Genomic DNA, 17,350 nt, shown 5'->3' with positions numbered 1-17,350 from the left:
CACAAAAAAATCACATGACAGCGCATTACCTTGTCTAAAACCTTTTTTGACATTGAAAGGTTCTATTAAGTTGTTTCCAACCTTTATGCAGTAGCGTGAATTCTCCATGGTCATCCTGCACAAACGGACGAGTTTGGCAGGGATGCCAAAACTAGACATGGCTCTACACAGCTCGTCTCTGTAGATGCTGTCATATGCGATGAAAAGAGGTGGGTGTCGATTTGGTGTTTTTTAGGTTTTTTCTAGGATCTGCCGTAATGTGAATATTTGATCAACTGTGGACTTTCCTGGTCTAAAACAACACTGATAAGGACCTGTCACGTTGTTGACGATGGGGTTTAGACGTTCACATATTATGGCAAAGAATATTTTATAGGCGATGTTAAGTAGACTGATTCCTCTATAGTTGGTGTAGTTTAGAGGGTCCTCTTTTTTCAGGATGGGGCAAACAATACTGAGGTTCCATTCATCGGGCATGCTTTCTTCCGATCATATCTTACAGATAAGTTGGTGCATGCTCCTGACCAACTTTTCTCCAGCTGCTTTAAAGAGCTCGGCATTCAAGCCATCCGCTGCAGCGGCTTTATTAGACTTCACCTTAGATATGGCAATCTTTACTTCGTCTAAGTCGGGAGGACGGGATTGTTGGCTTTCGTCGTCTATGTTGAATGGATCATCCTGTCTGACAGCGGAATTCAGTTCGTCGTCACCGTTATACAGTCTGCAGAAGTGATCCTTCTATATCCTCAGCATTGACTGCGGTTCCACTATGATGTTTCCACTTTCGTCTTTGCAGCCTTCGGTTCTAGGTTTATGAACCTGTGAATTTCGTTTCACCTGTTCATAAAACTTTCGAACTTCATTCCTGTTTTTAAATCTCTCAACATCTTCGACCCCACGCTTCTCATGCCCTCTCTTTTTCCTTCTGAGAAGTCGGCGTTCCTCTCGCCTCTTCTGCTCATAGAGCTCATGAGCAGCTCTCGTCCTTTTATGCAGCGCCGCTTTGCGTGCCTGTTGTTTGGCTTCATTTGCCTGCCGACATTGTTGCCACTGGTTTTCGATACCTTGTGTTGGCGGCAGAGAACTTCGAGAAAGGTTACTTGTAACTCGGTCGGAAAAGGATTTGGCGATCTCTGACGATTGTAGCCGTTCGACGTTGTACCTTCTCCCAGCACCTCCTTGTTTTGTCTTGGGTCTGGAAATCCAAAGTGCTACCTTGGCTACAACGAGGTAGTGGTCCGAGTCGATGTTAGCTCCTCGGAAAGTTCGGACATCCGTGATGCTGGAAGCGTGTCTGGCGTCGATCGCAATATGGTCAATCTGGTTGACGGTAGATTGATCTGGAGAAGTCCAAGAACATTTGTGGATGTTGAGGTGTGGAAAACGCGTACTGGCTACCATGACGTTTCGCCCCGCAGCAAAATCTATGAGCCTGTATCCGTTGTCGGAAGTGTTGTCGTGCAGGCTGTTCTTCACGATTATTCCACCAAAGATGTCTACCCTTCCTAGCTTGGCATTATAATCACCAGGGAAATTTTAATATCGTGACTAGGACACTGCTCATATGTTTTGTCCAAGAGCTCGAGGTACATATCTTTGGTGTTTTCATCCTTCTCTTCTGTGGGGGCGTGCAAGCATATCAAGCTAATGTTGCTGAATTTAGCCTTGATGCGGATGGTCATGAGGCCTTTGTTGATGCACCTATAGCTCAAAAATTCTTGCCTAAGTCTGGCTCCAATGACAAAGCCGCATCCAAATAAGTGCTGTTGTTTTTTGCGGTAGCAGTCATCATAGTAAATATCGCAGTTTTTCATCATCTTTTTGCATGGCCCATCCCATCGTATTTCCTGAATGGCGGTGATGTCTGCTTTAAAGCAGTCTAGGGCCTCCGCTAATTTTTCGGCCGCACGTGGTCTGTTAAGGGACCTAACATTTCGCATGCATATCCGAAGTTCGTTGTCCTTAATTCGTTTGCGTAGTTTGTCAACAGTAAATCCGTCCGTATCCGAGGCTTGTTGGTGCTTCGCAACTATCAGGCTTTTACGTGGCGATGAAGTCACCCTGACGGCATAACCCCCAACCTGGAGGGCCAGATCCTAAGTATAACTCCAAGGATGGGGAGCCGGATAAAACCGCTCCTTACAGGCCTGGGCTCCGAATAAGTCGAAGAAGCCCTATAAGGTGTTCACTAAGTAGTTCAACCTTACTGGAACTGTAGACGCCACCGTTGATTCCATCTCGGGAATTCCTCCGCTGCCGTCTGGATAAGGAGAGGTGCCTTAGTGGAAACACCTCTCCCCACCTCTATCGTTTGCTGCCCCCAACAACTTTCCACTGGGGTTGGAACCCAATCTCCAGTTGAGGTACTAGGCACCCGATGTTCACCACGTGGAGGTGAGAGTAGGAGTTGATAGACAGAGGTTGGTTTTAAGAAAAAACCTGTGGACGCTTGTGTCCTCTTGAATCCACATATCTACCATTTGAACATCGGTTGAAAATTACCAATAATATTTTGCATATAATGAAATGGTTTGATTTCGAAATCTATTTTTGTTAACCAGATTTTTAGTCAAAACCCAATTTTTACGGATTCTAGTAGCATTTCTAAAAAATATAAATATATGTATCTTTTATAAACAAATACAAATTGGATGAATGAACTTAATTTGAAGTCAATATCTTCTATTATTCACGAGATATCGAAAACCGAATATCAATTTTTACCAATTTTGTGTACCTTTCCATAGGAAGTGATTGTAATGGGTCCGATTTGTCAAATTAAAAATTTTGACATTTCTCGACGTTTCAAGGTCCCTAGAGTCGAAATAAAAGATTTTTAAAAAGATGTCTGTGCGTGCGTGTGTACGTTCGCGACGTTTTTTTCGTCCTCCATAGCTCAAGAACAACAAGAGATATCGACTTCAAATAAATGTTGTTAAACAGACAAAAAAAAACAGAAAGATGCAGAAAGGGCTCTCAAGAAAATTGCGTGGGTGGTTTTTTTACCATAGCAGTTTGAAAAAAGGTGAAAATTTTGGTTTACCCTAAATGCATATCTTTGAACCAAAAACGCTTGAGACTTGAATTAAATTGTATATAATATATTGTGACGTGATATCAAACAATAAATAAATAAATAAATAAATAAATCAATAAAACTAAAAAAAAATTGTCACCTCCAAAATTTTACGACTGAAATATGATTTCTTCTCTAAAACAATTTTGTGCAACGAAGAATAATATTTTTGACATCTGATAAAATTTTGAGAAAAATCCAATTGACAGTTTTTTTATAAAAAATAAAAATCTAAAAAAAACATTACTTATAGTTGGTAAAAATTGAATATAGATTCAAATATCTTTTCAAAAACTTGAAAATTAGGCTTTAATCTTATTTTACCTTATAAGAAATATTGTTTTCAACATTCTGAAAAATGTTGAGAAAAATCGAATTGACAGTTTTTTTTTTACAAAAAATAAAAACCTAAAATAAATGTATAAAAGTTGGTAAAAATTGATGTTCGACTCAAATATCTCTTCAAAAATTTTAAATATTGGCTTCAAACTAATTTTATCTTATAAGAAATATTGTTTTCAACATTTGGTAAAATTTTTAAAAAATTCTAATGGACAGTTTTTTTACAAAAAATAAAACCCCAAAAAAAAACAATACTAAAACTTGGTAAAAATTGATTTTCGACTCAAATAGCTTTTCAAAAATTAAAAATATTGGCTTCAAACTTATTTTATTTCACAGAAAATATTATTTTCAATATTCAGTAATTTGTATATAAAAATCCAACAGTCCGTTTTATCATAGAAAATAAAATCTACAAAAAATAGTACGCAAATTTGGTAAAAATTATTACGAGTACATATAGACAAACTTTTAAAGCAAGACAAATGACAGCCGGGATGGGAAGTTATCAGTGTGGGTCGCATCCCAGCCTCTTTTTATTTTTTGTATACAAAAAAACAGTTAAGTAATGAAAACGACTATTTTTAAGCAGGAACGAAAAAAAAAAAAAAACAATGTTTAATTTTACGTAACAACAATAAACGGATTTTTCGTATCATCTTCTATTTATTTAACAATTCAATATAATAAGAAAAATTACTATGTAACTTTCATACTGAGACAAATTCATTCATAAGTTAATAGAAAAACAAACCGACAACAAATAAATTTAAAAGCTCTCTAGCGATTTAATCACTAAATTGCTCTTGTAGTCTCAGGATTAAATTTAATGTTATAAAGAATCATTCATTTCATTGTTTCAGCTGTCATTCGAACTGTCAAATACTTAACAATCAAACTATAAATTTAACTTAAACTTATTACAAATGTGGTAATTCACTAGTAGGCACTTGTTCCCTAGGAAAAATCAACTATAAAGACAAATCGACTTATACTATGTTCTTTTATTTAGCTGTACTTTCGAAACCGAAAAATAAGTGATAATCGGTTGGATATGGGCTAAGAAAACAAATTTTAACGATTTCAACCCAGATACAAAAAATCCAAACGTTTAAGTACCGAACAAAAATGTTGGGGGGACTTTCCATTACCGCAGCACGAATTTTCTTCTGATATTTTTTCACAGTTAATTAGAGGTCTCACTCTCAATAGAACATGTTTTAAATATTAAGGCCAGGAAACAACTTTAAGTCATAGAAAAAAAATATTTGCTTTTTCGGACATAACCCTACTTTTTTTGTATTGCATTTTTTGAGCTTAAAACAAGTTTTTTTTGAATTGATAACACGTCGTACTAACAGCTAGGTATGCAACCCCCCTGCTTGGGCTCACTATAGGATTTGGGGTGGGTGCGAGTTTGGGTATATGTAAAGTACTTTTTGCATTTGAACACTAAAATCAAAGAAATCAAAAAAAACAAGAATGGCAACACTGAACATAAAACAGGGAAGAAATGTCAAAATCAACTATTTTTGTGTGTTTTGTATATAAAAATGCGAACTTTGAAAATTAATTAAAAATAGAAATAAATGTTTCTTCGCTCTAAAATTGCTTTAGTTATTATTTATTTGCACATATCTATCAAATAAAAAAACCGCTAGTTGAAATTCGTGCTGCGGTAATGGAAAGTTGAGCCATTTTTTGTTCCGATTACCTCCCAATTGGATGGAAATTTTTTGTCTTAATTTCTGGTTAAACAAAATATCAAAAGATTATCAATTACCACCGATCAAATGTTCAACCACGACTACAAGTTTTGGGGAATAAAACTTTAACTCTTATTCACTACCAATTAATGAGTATCTATTTTATGAACACATCCGTAAAATGAATTCGAATCATAGTGAACTAGCCGAAAACGAAATAATTTGCACATGCGACCCAATTATCGTGAATCAACCCTGTTTGTTTACATTCTGTATTTTGCCGCACCGCACACGCTTAAATTTAAATTGACGTAACTTTTCAGCACATCACAAATCTCTAGAAATTCCATTATCTCTTAGTAACAATCTTAATCATTTATAAAATAAAAAACCACAAATATTTTCGTGTTGATCTATTCCTAATCATAAAAAACTGCTGCACGTCATTGTGCATTGGTCATCTTCATATTTTTGTTCAACAGCGAATACTTTTGCTCTATTTTGTATCTACACAAATCAACACAACACAAATTCTGTTATAAAATGACATGTTAAACGTCAACCTACAGTAGTTTGCTTTTTTACTTGCTGGTCACTGCTTCGTTCTGCTTCACTGCTTGTGTACTGCTTTTACTATAAATATCTGGTTTTATTTGCTTTCGATAATAATTAATTAAGTTTGTCGCCTTGTTTAAAGTTCTCTAAAAAAATAAAAAACAATCTAAATCAATATGCAATCCAAATACGCGTGTTTTTTAGTTGTATGTCTCAGTTTTTGCTGCCAATGCATAATCGCTGCCCATCTGCCACCGCAAAGTCTAGAGAATTCTTCGAGTTCTTTAACTGCTACTGTCATAACCGACGACGACGATATAAACGCCAAAGAAACTCGGATACTAGGTGATGATGATTTTCATTCAAGAAGACGACGTGCCCTCTCCGATTGGCTAATTGCACCGAACACGCGATGGTGCGGTCGCGGAAATACAGCTGGCAGCTATAATCAATTGGGCGGCGCATCAAGTGCGGATAAATGCTGTCGCAGACACGATCATTGCCAACATAACATTCCTGCCATGGCCACTAAATATGATCTCTTCAATTACCGTCCCTTCACCGTCAGTCACTGTAGCTGTGATCGTCGCTTCCACACATGCCTCAAAATGGCAAGCGACTCCGATGCTAACATGGTTGGAAAGTTGTTCTTCAATGTTGTACAGATACAGTGCTTCGTCTTGAAACCAGAAAAGGTGTGTCTGCAACGTTCGCCCGAAGGAGTATGCGAAAAGGAAGGAATAAAACACAAGGCCCATCTCAAGGACAATTTAGATTTTTAAAAACGGAAGAGGTAGAAAAGCGTACGTTGTTTGCCGTTTATATATTAGACTTTGTGTGCCAACTATGTAACTCTACTAAGTTGTACTTAATATTGAAAGTATCCAATCTACCTATCTATGCCTAGATACCTATAATTAGTTTTTTCTTAGTACAAACCAATGAGCTATTAAAATAATGTTAAAAGTTAACTACCTATAACGGATTTGTTAAAAATGTTAGTTTAAAACAAAACAAAAGAGAAAAGTTATGTAAGCCTTTGAACAAGGATTTTATGTCAATGTAAAACAAAAATACGAATAATTTTGTACTTAAACAATTTTACTTTGGTAAAAATAATCCAAAAAAAGAATCTTATCTGCCGTATTAAAGCAATACCTATACTTAAAAAATTTATAAAAAGCATCATAATCAAAATCGTAGGTCATAAGTTAATCCTAAGTAGTTATATAGAAAGTTCTGGCCATGGGCTGGTGCTAATGTGATTTTTTCCTCTATTTATAGAACCACACATAATCGAAAAATATACTCAAAAAATAAAATATATACCCAAAAAAAAACCTCTACTTATTTGTTTTTGTTCTTTTTTTATGTGTAAAGAAGATGAAATTTTGCTTCTGTCGTCAATCAACATCGGGCAGACAGTACAAAGGTCGCAAAATTTATTGAATAAGAAAAATCATTTGAACTGTCGCGTCGTTAAGTGATAACATTTTGAATTTATTTCAAACGCAAATTCAATTGTTTTCAATATTATTCTCTAGCTCTGTATGCATCAGCTTTATTTGGATGGACTTACAATTACGTCGATAGCTCGATGGCTTATGGTAGTTTAAAAGAATGCCGTAGATACTGTGATAAGGATTTGCGGTTGACGTGAGTTGCGTAGGTAATTGAAGCTAGTTCTACAGATGGTCAAGCGTTATGTGTCGTTTCGTTACTTAAAAAGGAGAGCGTTCATCAAGAAAGGAATTGAAGGCTGTTGCAAAAGAAAGATAACACTTTTAAGTGAAAAGAAAACATTTAATTCATTTTGTGGATTTTTGTTTTCCTTTTTGGAGTATAAAATTGTATTTTAAATAATTTTTAAGCTTGATAATTACAACGCATTCTTTGGATTGGCTTTCGTCCATGAATACGAAATCTTTTAGGATCAGAACTTATAAAGTCGATATCTGTGTTGTTACCTTTGGAAAAATTAAAATCGCTGGTGTAAGTTCGCTTGCGTTTAACTGCAAAGGATGCACATCGCCTAATGATGGATGTTGAATTATCGCAAAATTCTGTATCATCTTTTGACTTAGTATTCTCATGGACTGTGTCTACATTCTTTGAAGGCATACGCATATAAGAAGATACTAGATCCCACAATCTACTTCGGCTAGGTTCAGGTTTTTTCTCTTCGAACAAAAAATTCATCATCGAACCCAATATCTGTGTAATCCGAAGATGATTCGATTTTATCATTTTCTTGTGCTTCCATACTGTAGAATTTCCTTGACTGGTTACCAAATCGGGAATTATTGTTTTCGTATTGAAACTGTTTCTTTATTTTCGAAGTCCGAATTGGAGTGGATGACGGTGTGAAAAACATTTCATCAGGTGATTGTTTTTCTGACTTAATTTTTTTCTCGGCTACCAAAGGAGTTTCCAATTTTAATATTTTGTATTTGTCAAAACGCTTGATGTTGGTATTCGCGGTGTTATAGGTGGCAGTACATTTTCGCTATAGATAACTTCATTCTGTTTTATATTGACTTGACTAAGTTCTGTTGATGTCGAAGTAATTATCTCAACACTCCGACAACTTTGATAAACAGAATTTCCTGATTGATTATTATTTTTTTTAGAATCTTCTTTTAAAGAATCGGCGGAGCTTGAATAGGTTATTACTATAGATTCAGTTCTTTCGGTCTTTTTTGTTGACGATTGGAGTATTTGCATTGCAGGAGGCACTTTATTAATTGAATGAAGAAATTCTATATGACTTTGGCGATCTATTATTTCGCTTTGTGTACGACGAACGGCTAGCGAAAGACGTAGATCCAATGGAATATTCTCTTGGGATTTCTCTAAAATCTCCCCACTGCTATCGATGGATTCGAAAATTTTCTTTCTGTTGAAACCAAAACCACGATTTTCACCAGCTATTCCATGTTCAGCAATTGCCTTTTGGATGCTTTTCGACATAACATGACGCAATGGAGTAACAACTGCCGATATCTTACCACGTCCACTTTGTTTTTTGTATCGGCTTATTGGCTCAAAAGGTCTCATTGGCGGTGCTAACGGTGGGCTTGTTTCTGATCCACTAACTGAATTATGAATGCTGCACATATGAACTCCAGAAACACCTGGTCCTTTAGCTTAGCTACGAGTTCAGCTTGCAACGGAGTCGAAATTGACCTAACAAGTTTCCCCTTTGTCAAAGGCCCACCGAGGCCAATGCTTTTTCGCAACGAAGAATTATTTATGGACGAAATGTTTTTAATAGACGATACGCTATGCTTATAAATTCTTCAGTTATTTTACTTTTGGCTTTCCAACGTAAATTTATCATTGAAATGAGGGTCAAATGGCTATCATTGATATCTGGAACCCGAAATGGAGAAGTTTGAGTTGACACACTTGAAGCAAAACTTGTAAGGGGCTGTTGCGTTAGCTCTTTTGAGATTTGAGATGCAGTGACTATCGCAGCTTCCAAATTACAGGAGACATTTGGAAAATTTTATTAAGTCTCGAACATTTTCGACAATTTAGTGGTAAATGTGTCTCGGCGATGTGGTTCAGTAATTCTATGTGCATAAGTTCATGAAGGACAAGAGGGTTTTTTCACAAATTGGACAAAACGAATATAGAACAGGTTTAACACACTGAACTACAATGCCATGATTTTTAAGTTCATGCTTCTCTCGACATTTCATTCAGAGCAACAAAAGACCTTTTCACATGTTTTACAAATAACTTCATCGGGAATTATCATTTTAACACTTATTATTATTTTAATTCTTAAATATAAACATAAAAAAAAACTAAACTATTGCAGTAAAATAATTGTCATCTAAGTATATGGCGATTTTGGTACTGATTATTCTTTTAGGGGGATAAGGTGCGAATACAATTTAGGCACAAAAAAACTGGATGGTAGAAATTCTTCACTGATTAGGAGAGGAATAAGAGTTTGAATCATAATAATAATACATAAGGAAAGGTCATAATTTTGAATGCGGTACGATCTTTAAGTCGTCGGGGTTAGGTTATTAGAATCACATCTGCACTGACATTTCTAAATGTAGAGAGTTCTCTTGGGAGTTAATTCATTTAATGCTTACTAGCAGAATAATTAACTCAAAACTGGGCAACTCTTCTTGCAGACGATTCGTTAGTAGAGGGACATCGCAAGGTGGTGTTCTATCCCCTCAGAGTGATAGCTTATGCGGACGACGTTGCTATAGCAGTTTCAGGAAAGCATCTTAATATCCTAAAAGAACTCTTACAAAATGCCTTGGACAGACTAATACTTTGGGCTGATCGGTGTTAACCCACACAAAACCGATCTGGTCTTATTTTCGAGGAGATACAAAATTCCATTTGTCAACCCTCTTTATATTAAAGGAATCCAATTAAAATTCTCAGACGAGGCTAAACACCTAGGTCTTGTCTTAGACAAAAAACTAAATTGGAAACGCAACGTACAGGAAAGAGTCAAAAAAGCTACTGTAGCTCTCTTTGCAAAAAAGCTATTGGTAATAAATGGGGTTTACAGCCCAGAATCACGCATTGGCTATACACATCGGTAATCAGACCGATTTTAACGTACGGTGTGGCAGTATGGTGGACTGCTTTAGAGAAAGGTATAAACAGGTATAAGTTAAATAAAGTCCAACGTTCAGCCTGCCTATGTATAAGCGGATCGCTTCGCACGACCCCGTCTGCAGCACTGGACACCTTGCTCTACCTTACACCTCTTGACATATTTAGCAAACAAATAGCTGCAAGCTCGGCTATTCGCCTGAATGCTTCGTCGCAGTGGACTAACAACAACATTGGCCACTCCGTAATTCTAAGGTACTTAGAATCAATTCCAAAGCACACAGACTACACCATCCCCCAACTACAATTCGACAGGAATTTCCAGATTTCTATACCTACCAGATCTTTTTGGGAGGATAGGACATGCTTAGAGGATGAGTCAATCCACTTTTACACAGATGGCTCAAAAACCAAAGAAGGGGTTGGTGGTGGTGTGTACTCTGAACGACTGAAATTAAGTCTCTCATTCCGCCTTCCCAATCATTGTAGCGTGTTCCAGGCGGAACTTTTGGCGATTAAGGAAGTCTTGTCTTTTCTCAAAGAAAACGTGATATCAACATCTGATATCCGTATTTTCTCCGACAGCCAGGTCGCTATCAAATCTCTGGACTCTGCCTCTACAAACTCTATAACAGTCAATAACTGTGGAGCATCTCTAATGGAGATGGCGCAACAGTTTAATATTCACATTTGCTGGGTGCCGGGCCATAGAGACATTCCAGGTAACTGTAAGGCAGATGAACTCGCCAGGAACGGTACAGTACAGCCCATCCTACCACGTTTGGCAAGTACTGGCATACCAATCCCTACTTGTAAACTGCTACTAATGCAAGACGCTGCGAGGAGGGCAGGCACCAGGTGGACCAACATCACCATGTGTCAAGCCACAAAAAACATCTGGCCAACACTGGATTTAAAACGTTCAAGGTGCTTGCTCTCTCGAAGCAGATCGCATATAAGCTCGAAATAGGTGTCATAACCGGACACTGTCTAATAGGAAAGCACGCCACGAGACTAGGCGTATTCTCAAATGACTTTTGCAGAAGCTGTATGGACGAGGAAGAGGAAGAAACGGTTCTTCATCTTCTCTGCACATGCCCTGCTCTAGCTCGAAAACGCAAGAATTACATAGGAGAATTATTCTTTAACGACCTAAACGATCTATATCATATCGGGATAATCAGCCTCTCACGTTTCGTAAGGGACTCTAACTGGTTCCATTGAGCTTAGGAGGAAGCCTCAAGATTCATGTGGTATCACAATGGGTCATAAAACTGGCCTAAGTGTGTCCGTTCCATCTTGGACAGCCACTATAACCTAACCTAGGTTATTAGAAAGATGGAATAATAATTAAGGTGTAGTGTTTATTTTCGAATTAAACCTCTCGTGTATTACCCAGATGAAGATTATTAAAAAAAAAATGCCGTTTATACTCATACCTCTTAAGTTTGTAGCACATTATTAATGTTAACAGTTAATGATTGAGAATTTTTATTCTAAATTGAAACATGAGGTCTTCTTTTTTACTCTGTTTCTTCAAAAATAGATTTTTTGAATGGGGGAAGAACCGGTTATAAATGTTTAATAAAAGATACATAAAACTCAGTCTGGTAAAAATTAACGGTATAAAAGTACGAAAGATTTAAAAAAAGGTCTTAAATAATAATTGCAATTTGTTTTTTAAATAATGCTTTTAAATGTACATGCATACATTACTTGTTATCAACGCCTGGGTAAATTATTCTTCATCGTCTGTTGCACTAAATCTCTGTGAATGTTGTCAAATGCCCATCTTTAAAGGTTTTCGAATGCATTAATTTATCTGGAATTTAGAGAAAATTTAAATCGTTTGATGGCTGAATTAACAATTGACAAAATTCCATATTCAGAAAAGAACGACAGCCACGAAAGCAAGAGTAAGTAAAAGCTTTTCGTATTGGAAATACACAAATATTTTCAAAGGTTACTTTTCACGCTCAAAGTCGTTTCATTTTGAATAGCTTTTAAGTACATATGTACATGAAAACTTATATGTAAGTATGTGGTACATTAATAAAAGAATAATAATTGTATCTTCTTTAAAATTGTTCAATCTTGTAGTTTTAAACATTTGTAATTTCTCTAACTTCAATAAGTTCTTATAAAGAAAACAAATTAGTCAATTATGTTTCATAGTAAATCATCTGATTAAAAGTAGGTGCTTGTTTATTTATCTATCTTAGAAGTAGAACTCTTATTTGTAATTTTTGTTTTAGTCATCAAATGAAATTGTATCACATTTTTCATGAAAAATTGAGTTTATTTTCAGAACTAATTAATTATTTTCATTTTAAAATAAAACTCGATTGCATAATTAGTATGTCCATGCGTCACATAACAACAAATGTACATAAATATAATTCTAGATTGTTATTGTAAACAAAACACAACTAAAGGCCCGACTCAGCTTCAGCGTCATAGATTGTCCAGATAATTTTCTGACTAAAGGTTCTTTTTAGCAGGAAATATGTACAATCATCAATTACGAGTATCTGACATTGAAAACATGTTAAGGCGTTTCAATTTAAAATTAGCAAAACAAAAATTACATATGCTTCCAGCAGGTATTGAACTCTACAATATGTACGAGTGCGCTTGCAGTTAGGTTGGTAAGTACACCTAATTACGAACTTTTTAAACATATGTAGATACATATGCATAGTACATCTCTTCTGGGCAAAATTTCCCACGATAGAAGTGGGCATTACGTTGTCGCATGTCGATTTAATTGCCTTTGATTTTTCAATATTCTTATCAGACAAATAAAATAATTCTAACACAGTAGGTTCATTAGTCAAACTAAATAATCCGTTCAAATCATATTAGATAAGTGTTTCGTAAATTTAAGCTCTTATTACTAAGGTTAATAATAATTACATGCGGAAAAATGATAAATTCGTAAATATTTGATATTCTTTCTACATAATGCTGAACTTACCTCCAGAATTTTTGTTAGTCGCACAGGTTTTCAGTTGGTCGCTCTTGCTATTGCCACTGGGCGACTCCTTTGATATTAACGAGGGGCAGGTTCATACAAAATAAAGGACTTGGAGGCAAGGAAAAGTTTCAAGTATCTGATTTTCCAACTGCCAAAAAACTTGCTTTCGAATTAAGCCAGCTTTATTGGAAAGTTGACAGAAAAGTTAGTCAGGAGAAATTAACCTAACTATCTAATCAAGTCTACTTATGTCAAAATGGCAGTTGATCATATTTTTCATTTATAACTAAAAACTGAACTTTATTACTCTATTATTTATTTATTTTTTGCACTATTCCACCTAATGTTTTGTGTAAAAGGTTTTTTTTTCAAATTAGTAATAAAATAAGTAATATTTCTTTACAACACAAAATACAAATAGTAATGACGTTTGTGCAAAGAAGTGAAGTTAGAGGTTATTCAAATAAAGTTCTGAGTTTTAAATTAGTGACAGTTGAAAAAGTAACTACAAGGTGTCTCAAAAGTAAGTTCACATTTGCTTATCTTATTACGCGAAAGCAACTATTCTAAGGGGCGCGGGGGGTATGTCAGTCGGTAGTCTGGCTCTTGTGAATTTAGTCGCTATGGAGCGTTTCTCTGGTGCGGACCGTGCGTTGTGCGTACGTGAGTTTTACAAAAACGGAATTCGGCGACTGTAGTGCGTAGAAAATTCTGCAGTATTCGACATATTCGTCACTTAAATGATGCGCCTAGCACTCGACTCATTGCAAAATGGGTTGAGAAGTTTGAAGAGACTATGTAAACTCTGGAGAAACCAAAATCTGGGCGGCCAAGAACATCAAGAACAGCCGAAAACGTGGACAGTGTAACTCAGTCTATTCGAGATGATCCAAACATCTCGATTCGGAAGCGTGCTGTTGCTTTAAATGTGCACAGATCTTCATTATGCCGCATTTTACACAAAGATTTAAAGCTGCACCCGTACAAAATTCGGTTAGTGCAAGAACTGAAGTCTCAAGATGCTGGTCAGAAGATTGCCTTTGTAAATCAGATGATTGAGATCTTTCCAACGTTCACCAACATCTTGTTTTCCGATGAATCCCATTTTCACCTGAATGGGCATGTAAACAAGCAAAATTGTCGTTACTGGAGTGCAACTAACCCAAAACAAAAACCGCTACATTCACCCAAAGTCACCGTATGGGCAGCGATGTCGGCGCGTGGAATTGTCGGCCCTTACTTTTTTGAAGATGGGAGGGGACGCACACTCACAGTGAATTCAGAGCGTTATGTGGAGATGTTAGACGATTTTTTCGTACCCCAACTGCAAAACTTTCCTGGTTACAACCAAAGAACATGGTTCCAGCAGGATGGAGCAACTTTACGCACGTCCAACAGATCTCTGCCTCGAGTTCGAGAAATTTTTCCGAACAAATTAATCTCCAGGCGAGGTTACATAAATTGGCCTCCACGGAGTCCCGATTGAATGCCTATGGATTTTTTCCTGTGGGGTTATGTCAAATCAAAAGTTTACGCTAATAAACCGACTTCCCTGGCACAATCAAAAGAAAATATCCGTCATGAAATGGCAGCCATCACGGAGACTACCTGCCGAGCTGTCATAGGCACTTTTAGTGCCTAACTTAATGAATGCCGAGAGCGCAACGCTTTACATTTGGACGATGTTATTTAAAAAAAATAAATTCCCAAACAGTGTACTTCAATATAAAATAAACATTTTTCAATAAAGCTAAGACTTTTCTTTTAAAAAAAGATTTAAATGTGAACTTTCTTTTGAGACACCTTGTAGTTGAATTGGTCAAATTTATGTTCAAAGAAAGCAGTTGACTGCAAATAAAGTCCCTTATGTTGTCTAAACCTGACCAATTCCAGTTATGTCAAAATGACAGCTAACGACGATTGTTCAATTAACTGAAAGCTAAACTTTATTTTATTTTATATTTTATATTAAAGAAGTGCTCTGGGTCTTTATTCTTCAATTGGTTAAAGTTCAGAGCATAGAATCTATCCTCAACTTTTCGCAGATTGACCTTCTTGCTTACCCGCGATTTCAAAATTCATATTTTTTACTGCACGACAAACTTAAAAAAAAAAACTTTTTGGAAAAAATAACAACTGCTAATGACAGAAGTGTCATTTTAGAAATGCCATGATAAAAATGTCATTAAAAGCAACCTCGAAGCAGGCCCACCGTAACGAAGTCGAAGCTGAAGCGTGTTTGTGATTCAGACATATTAATCTGTGATTTATATATTTTTTGCACAATTCCATTTAATATTTTATGTAAAAGTGTTTCAAGTCAAATTGGAAAGTGAATAAGTAGTATTTATTTATGACACTTGACTAATAAAAATAATGCAAAACAAAACATGAACTTTTTGAAAAGAAAAACTTAAAAATAAACGTTTACGATAGTAGAAGACTGGTTCTCAGTTCTAAACAATTGGCTCTGCCAATGGGTTTACGTTGAATTGATTCAATACGATTTTTATAAATTTTGCAAAAGGGAGTTCAAGATTTTTTTAGGATGATTAAGTACGTAGTAATTGGATAAGGACAGAGTAACGTATATTTCATTTAATTCCTTTGTCTATCGTTTTTTAAAACAAGCGTAGAACTTAGGTTAGGTTAGGTTAACGTGGCTGCGGATTAGAATCCACACACTTAGGCCAAAAGAAAGGCCCATTGTGATACCACATGAATCTAGAGAATTACTTCTTTCTAGTCGAACCATTTTGAGCTTTTTATAAAGCGAAGAAGATATTTGATATCCTTTTTAGCTAGTTCACTGGGATTATCAAAAGAGTAGTCTCCCAGATGAAGTTTGCGTCTTAGTGAAAGAGCAGGGCAAGTGCAGAGAAGGTGAGAGATCATTTTCTCTTCTTCTTCGTCCATACAGCTCCTGCAGAAGTCATTTGAGGCTACACCAAGTCGTATGTCGTGTATGCCTATAAGACAGTATCCCGTAATTACACCTATTAGGGAGCTAATATAAAGTCTGCTTTGAGATAACAATTCTTTAGAGCGCTTTAGGTCCAGTGAAGGCCTTATGAGTTTGTGGCTGCGCATTTTGGTAAATTGTGCCACCTAACATTTGCTATCGCAAAAGCTGTTTCTTTTAGCATAAGTTTACATATAGCTATCGGTATACCATCTCCTCCCTTTCAGGTGAAATAGGCATGACGGTTCCATTTTTAGCGAGTTCATCGGCTCTACAATTTCCCGTGATGTCTCTGCGGCCCGGCACCCAACATTGGTGAATGTTAAATAGCTGCGCCATCTCCATAAGAGACGATCGACAATCGAGGGCCGTTTGAGATTTGGTTGAGACAACGTCAAGAGATTTAATAGCAGCCTGACTGTCTGAGAAGTTGCGGATATTAGAAGTTGATATCACGTTTGTTCTTAGCCAGGGGAGAACCTCTTTGATCGCTAAAATTTTCGCTTGGAAGACGCTACAATGATTAGGGAGGTGGAATGAGATGCTTACATTAAGCTTTTCTGAGTACACACCACTTCCAACTCCCTCATTTCTCTTGGATCCATCTGCATAAAAATCAATACTTTTGTTATCCAGGAGTTTTTTGTCTTCCCATTCATCTCTGGATGGAATGGGTTCCTGGAATAGGGGTTTAGGAATAGTGTAGTCTATGTACTTTGGTATAGAACCAAAGAGGTTCAAAATGAACCATCAGATTGTTGTTGGTCCATTGAGATGAGGCGTCGAGTTTTATCGCTTTACTCGCTGCTACATAGAACTTGCTTGGAACAAAAATTGACACCTAAATCTTAAAAATTAAAGGCGCCGCATAGTTTTACTGCGAAATACAATAATCAAATACTTTTACGAAATGTTTTTTTTTTTGCAAAAGTTATTGTGAGACATTTTAAACGTGGTTCTAAAGCTTTTCAACATGAGTTTGAGAATGTGAGGAGATTTGTAATGATTGATCTTTTATCACGAAACCGTGTTGCTGTAAGCAAATGAATGAATAATCTATATTAACATTTAAACAGTCTAGAAGTTGCCAATATTGTCAGAGCCTGTCAAGCTTTTAGGAACAAAATTCGGGCAATTCT

General features: G+C 36.2%; 1 protein-coding gene across 1 annotated transcript; it reads left to right on the top strand.

The window, feature by feature from the left end:
- Positions 1-5,674: 5,674 nt before the first annotated feature.
- LOC129947691 (acidic phospholipase A2 PA4) lies at positions 5,675-7,025 on the top strand. Its single transcript, XM_056058352.1, has one exon. It carries the CDS (start codon positions 5,856-5,858, stop codon positions 6,459-6,461), a length of 606 nt encoding a protein of 201 aa, XP_055914327.1. The 5' UTR covers positions 5,675-5,855; the 3' UTR covers positions 6,462-7,025.
- Positions 7,026-17,350: the final 10,325 nt, after the last annotated feature.

Source organism: Eupeodes corollae, chromosome 2, assembly GCF_945859685.1.
Source record: "Eupeodes corollae chromosome 2, idEupCoro1.1, whole genome shotgun sequence".
Lineage (NCBI taxonomy): Eukaryota > Metazoa > Arthropoda > Insecta > Diptera > Syrphidae > Eupeodes > Eupeodes corollae.
The sequence above is the reverse complement of the archived record's forward strand: the minus strand, read 5'-3'. Positions and strand labels throughout refer to the sequence as shown.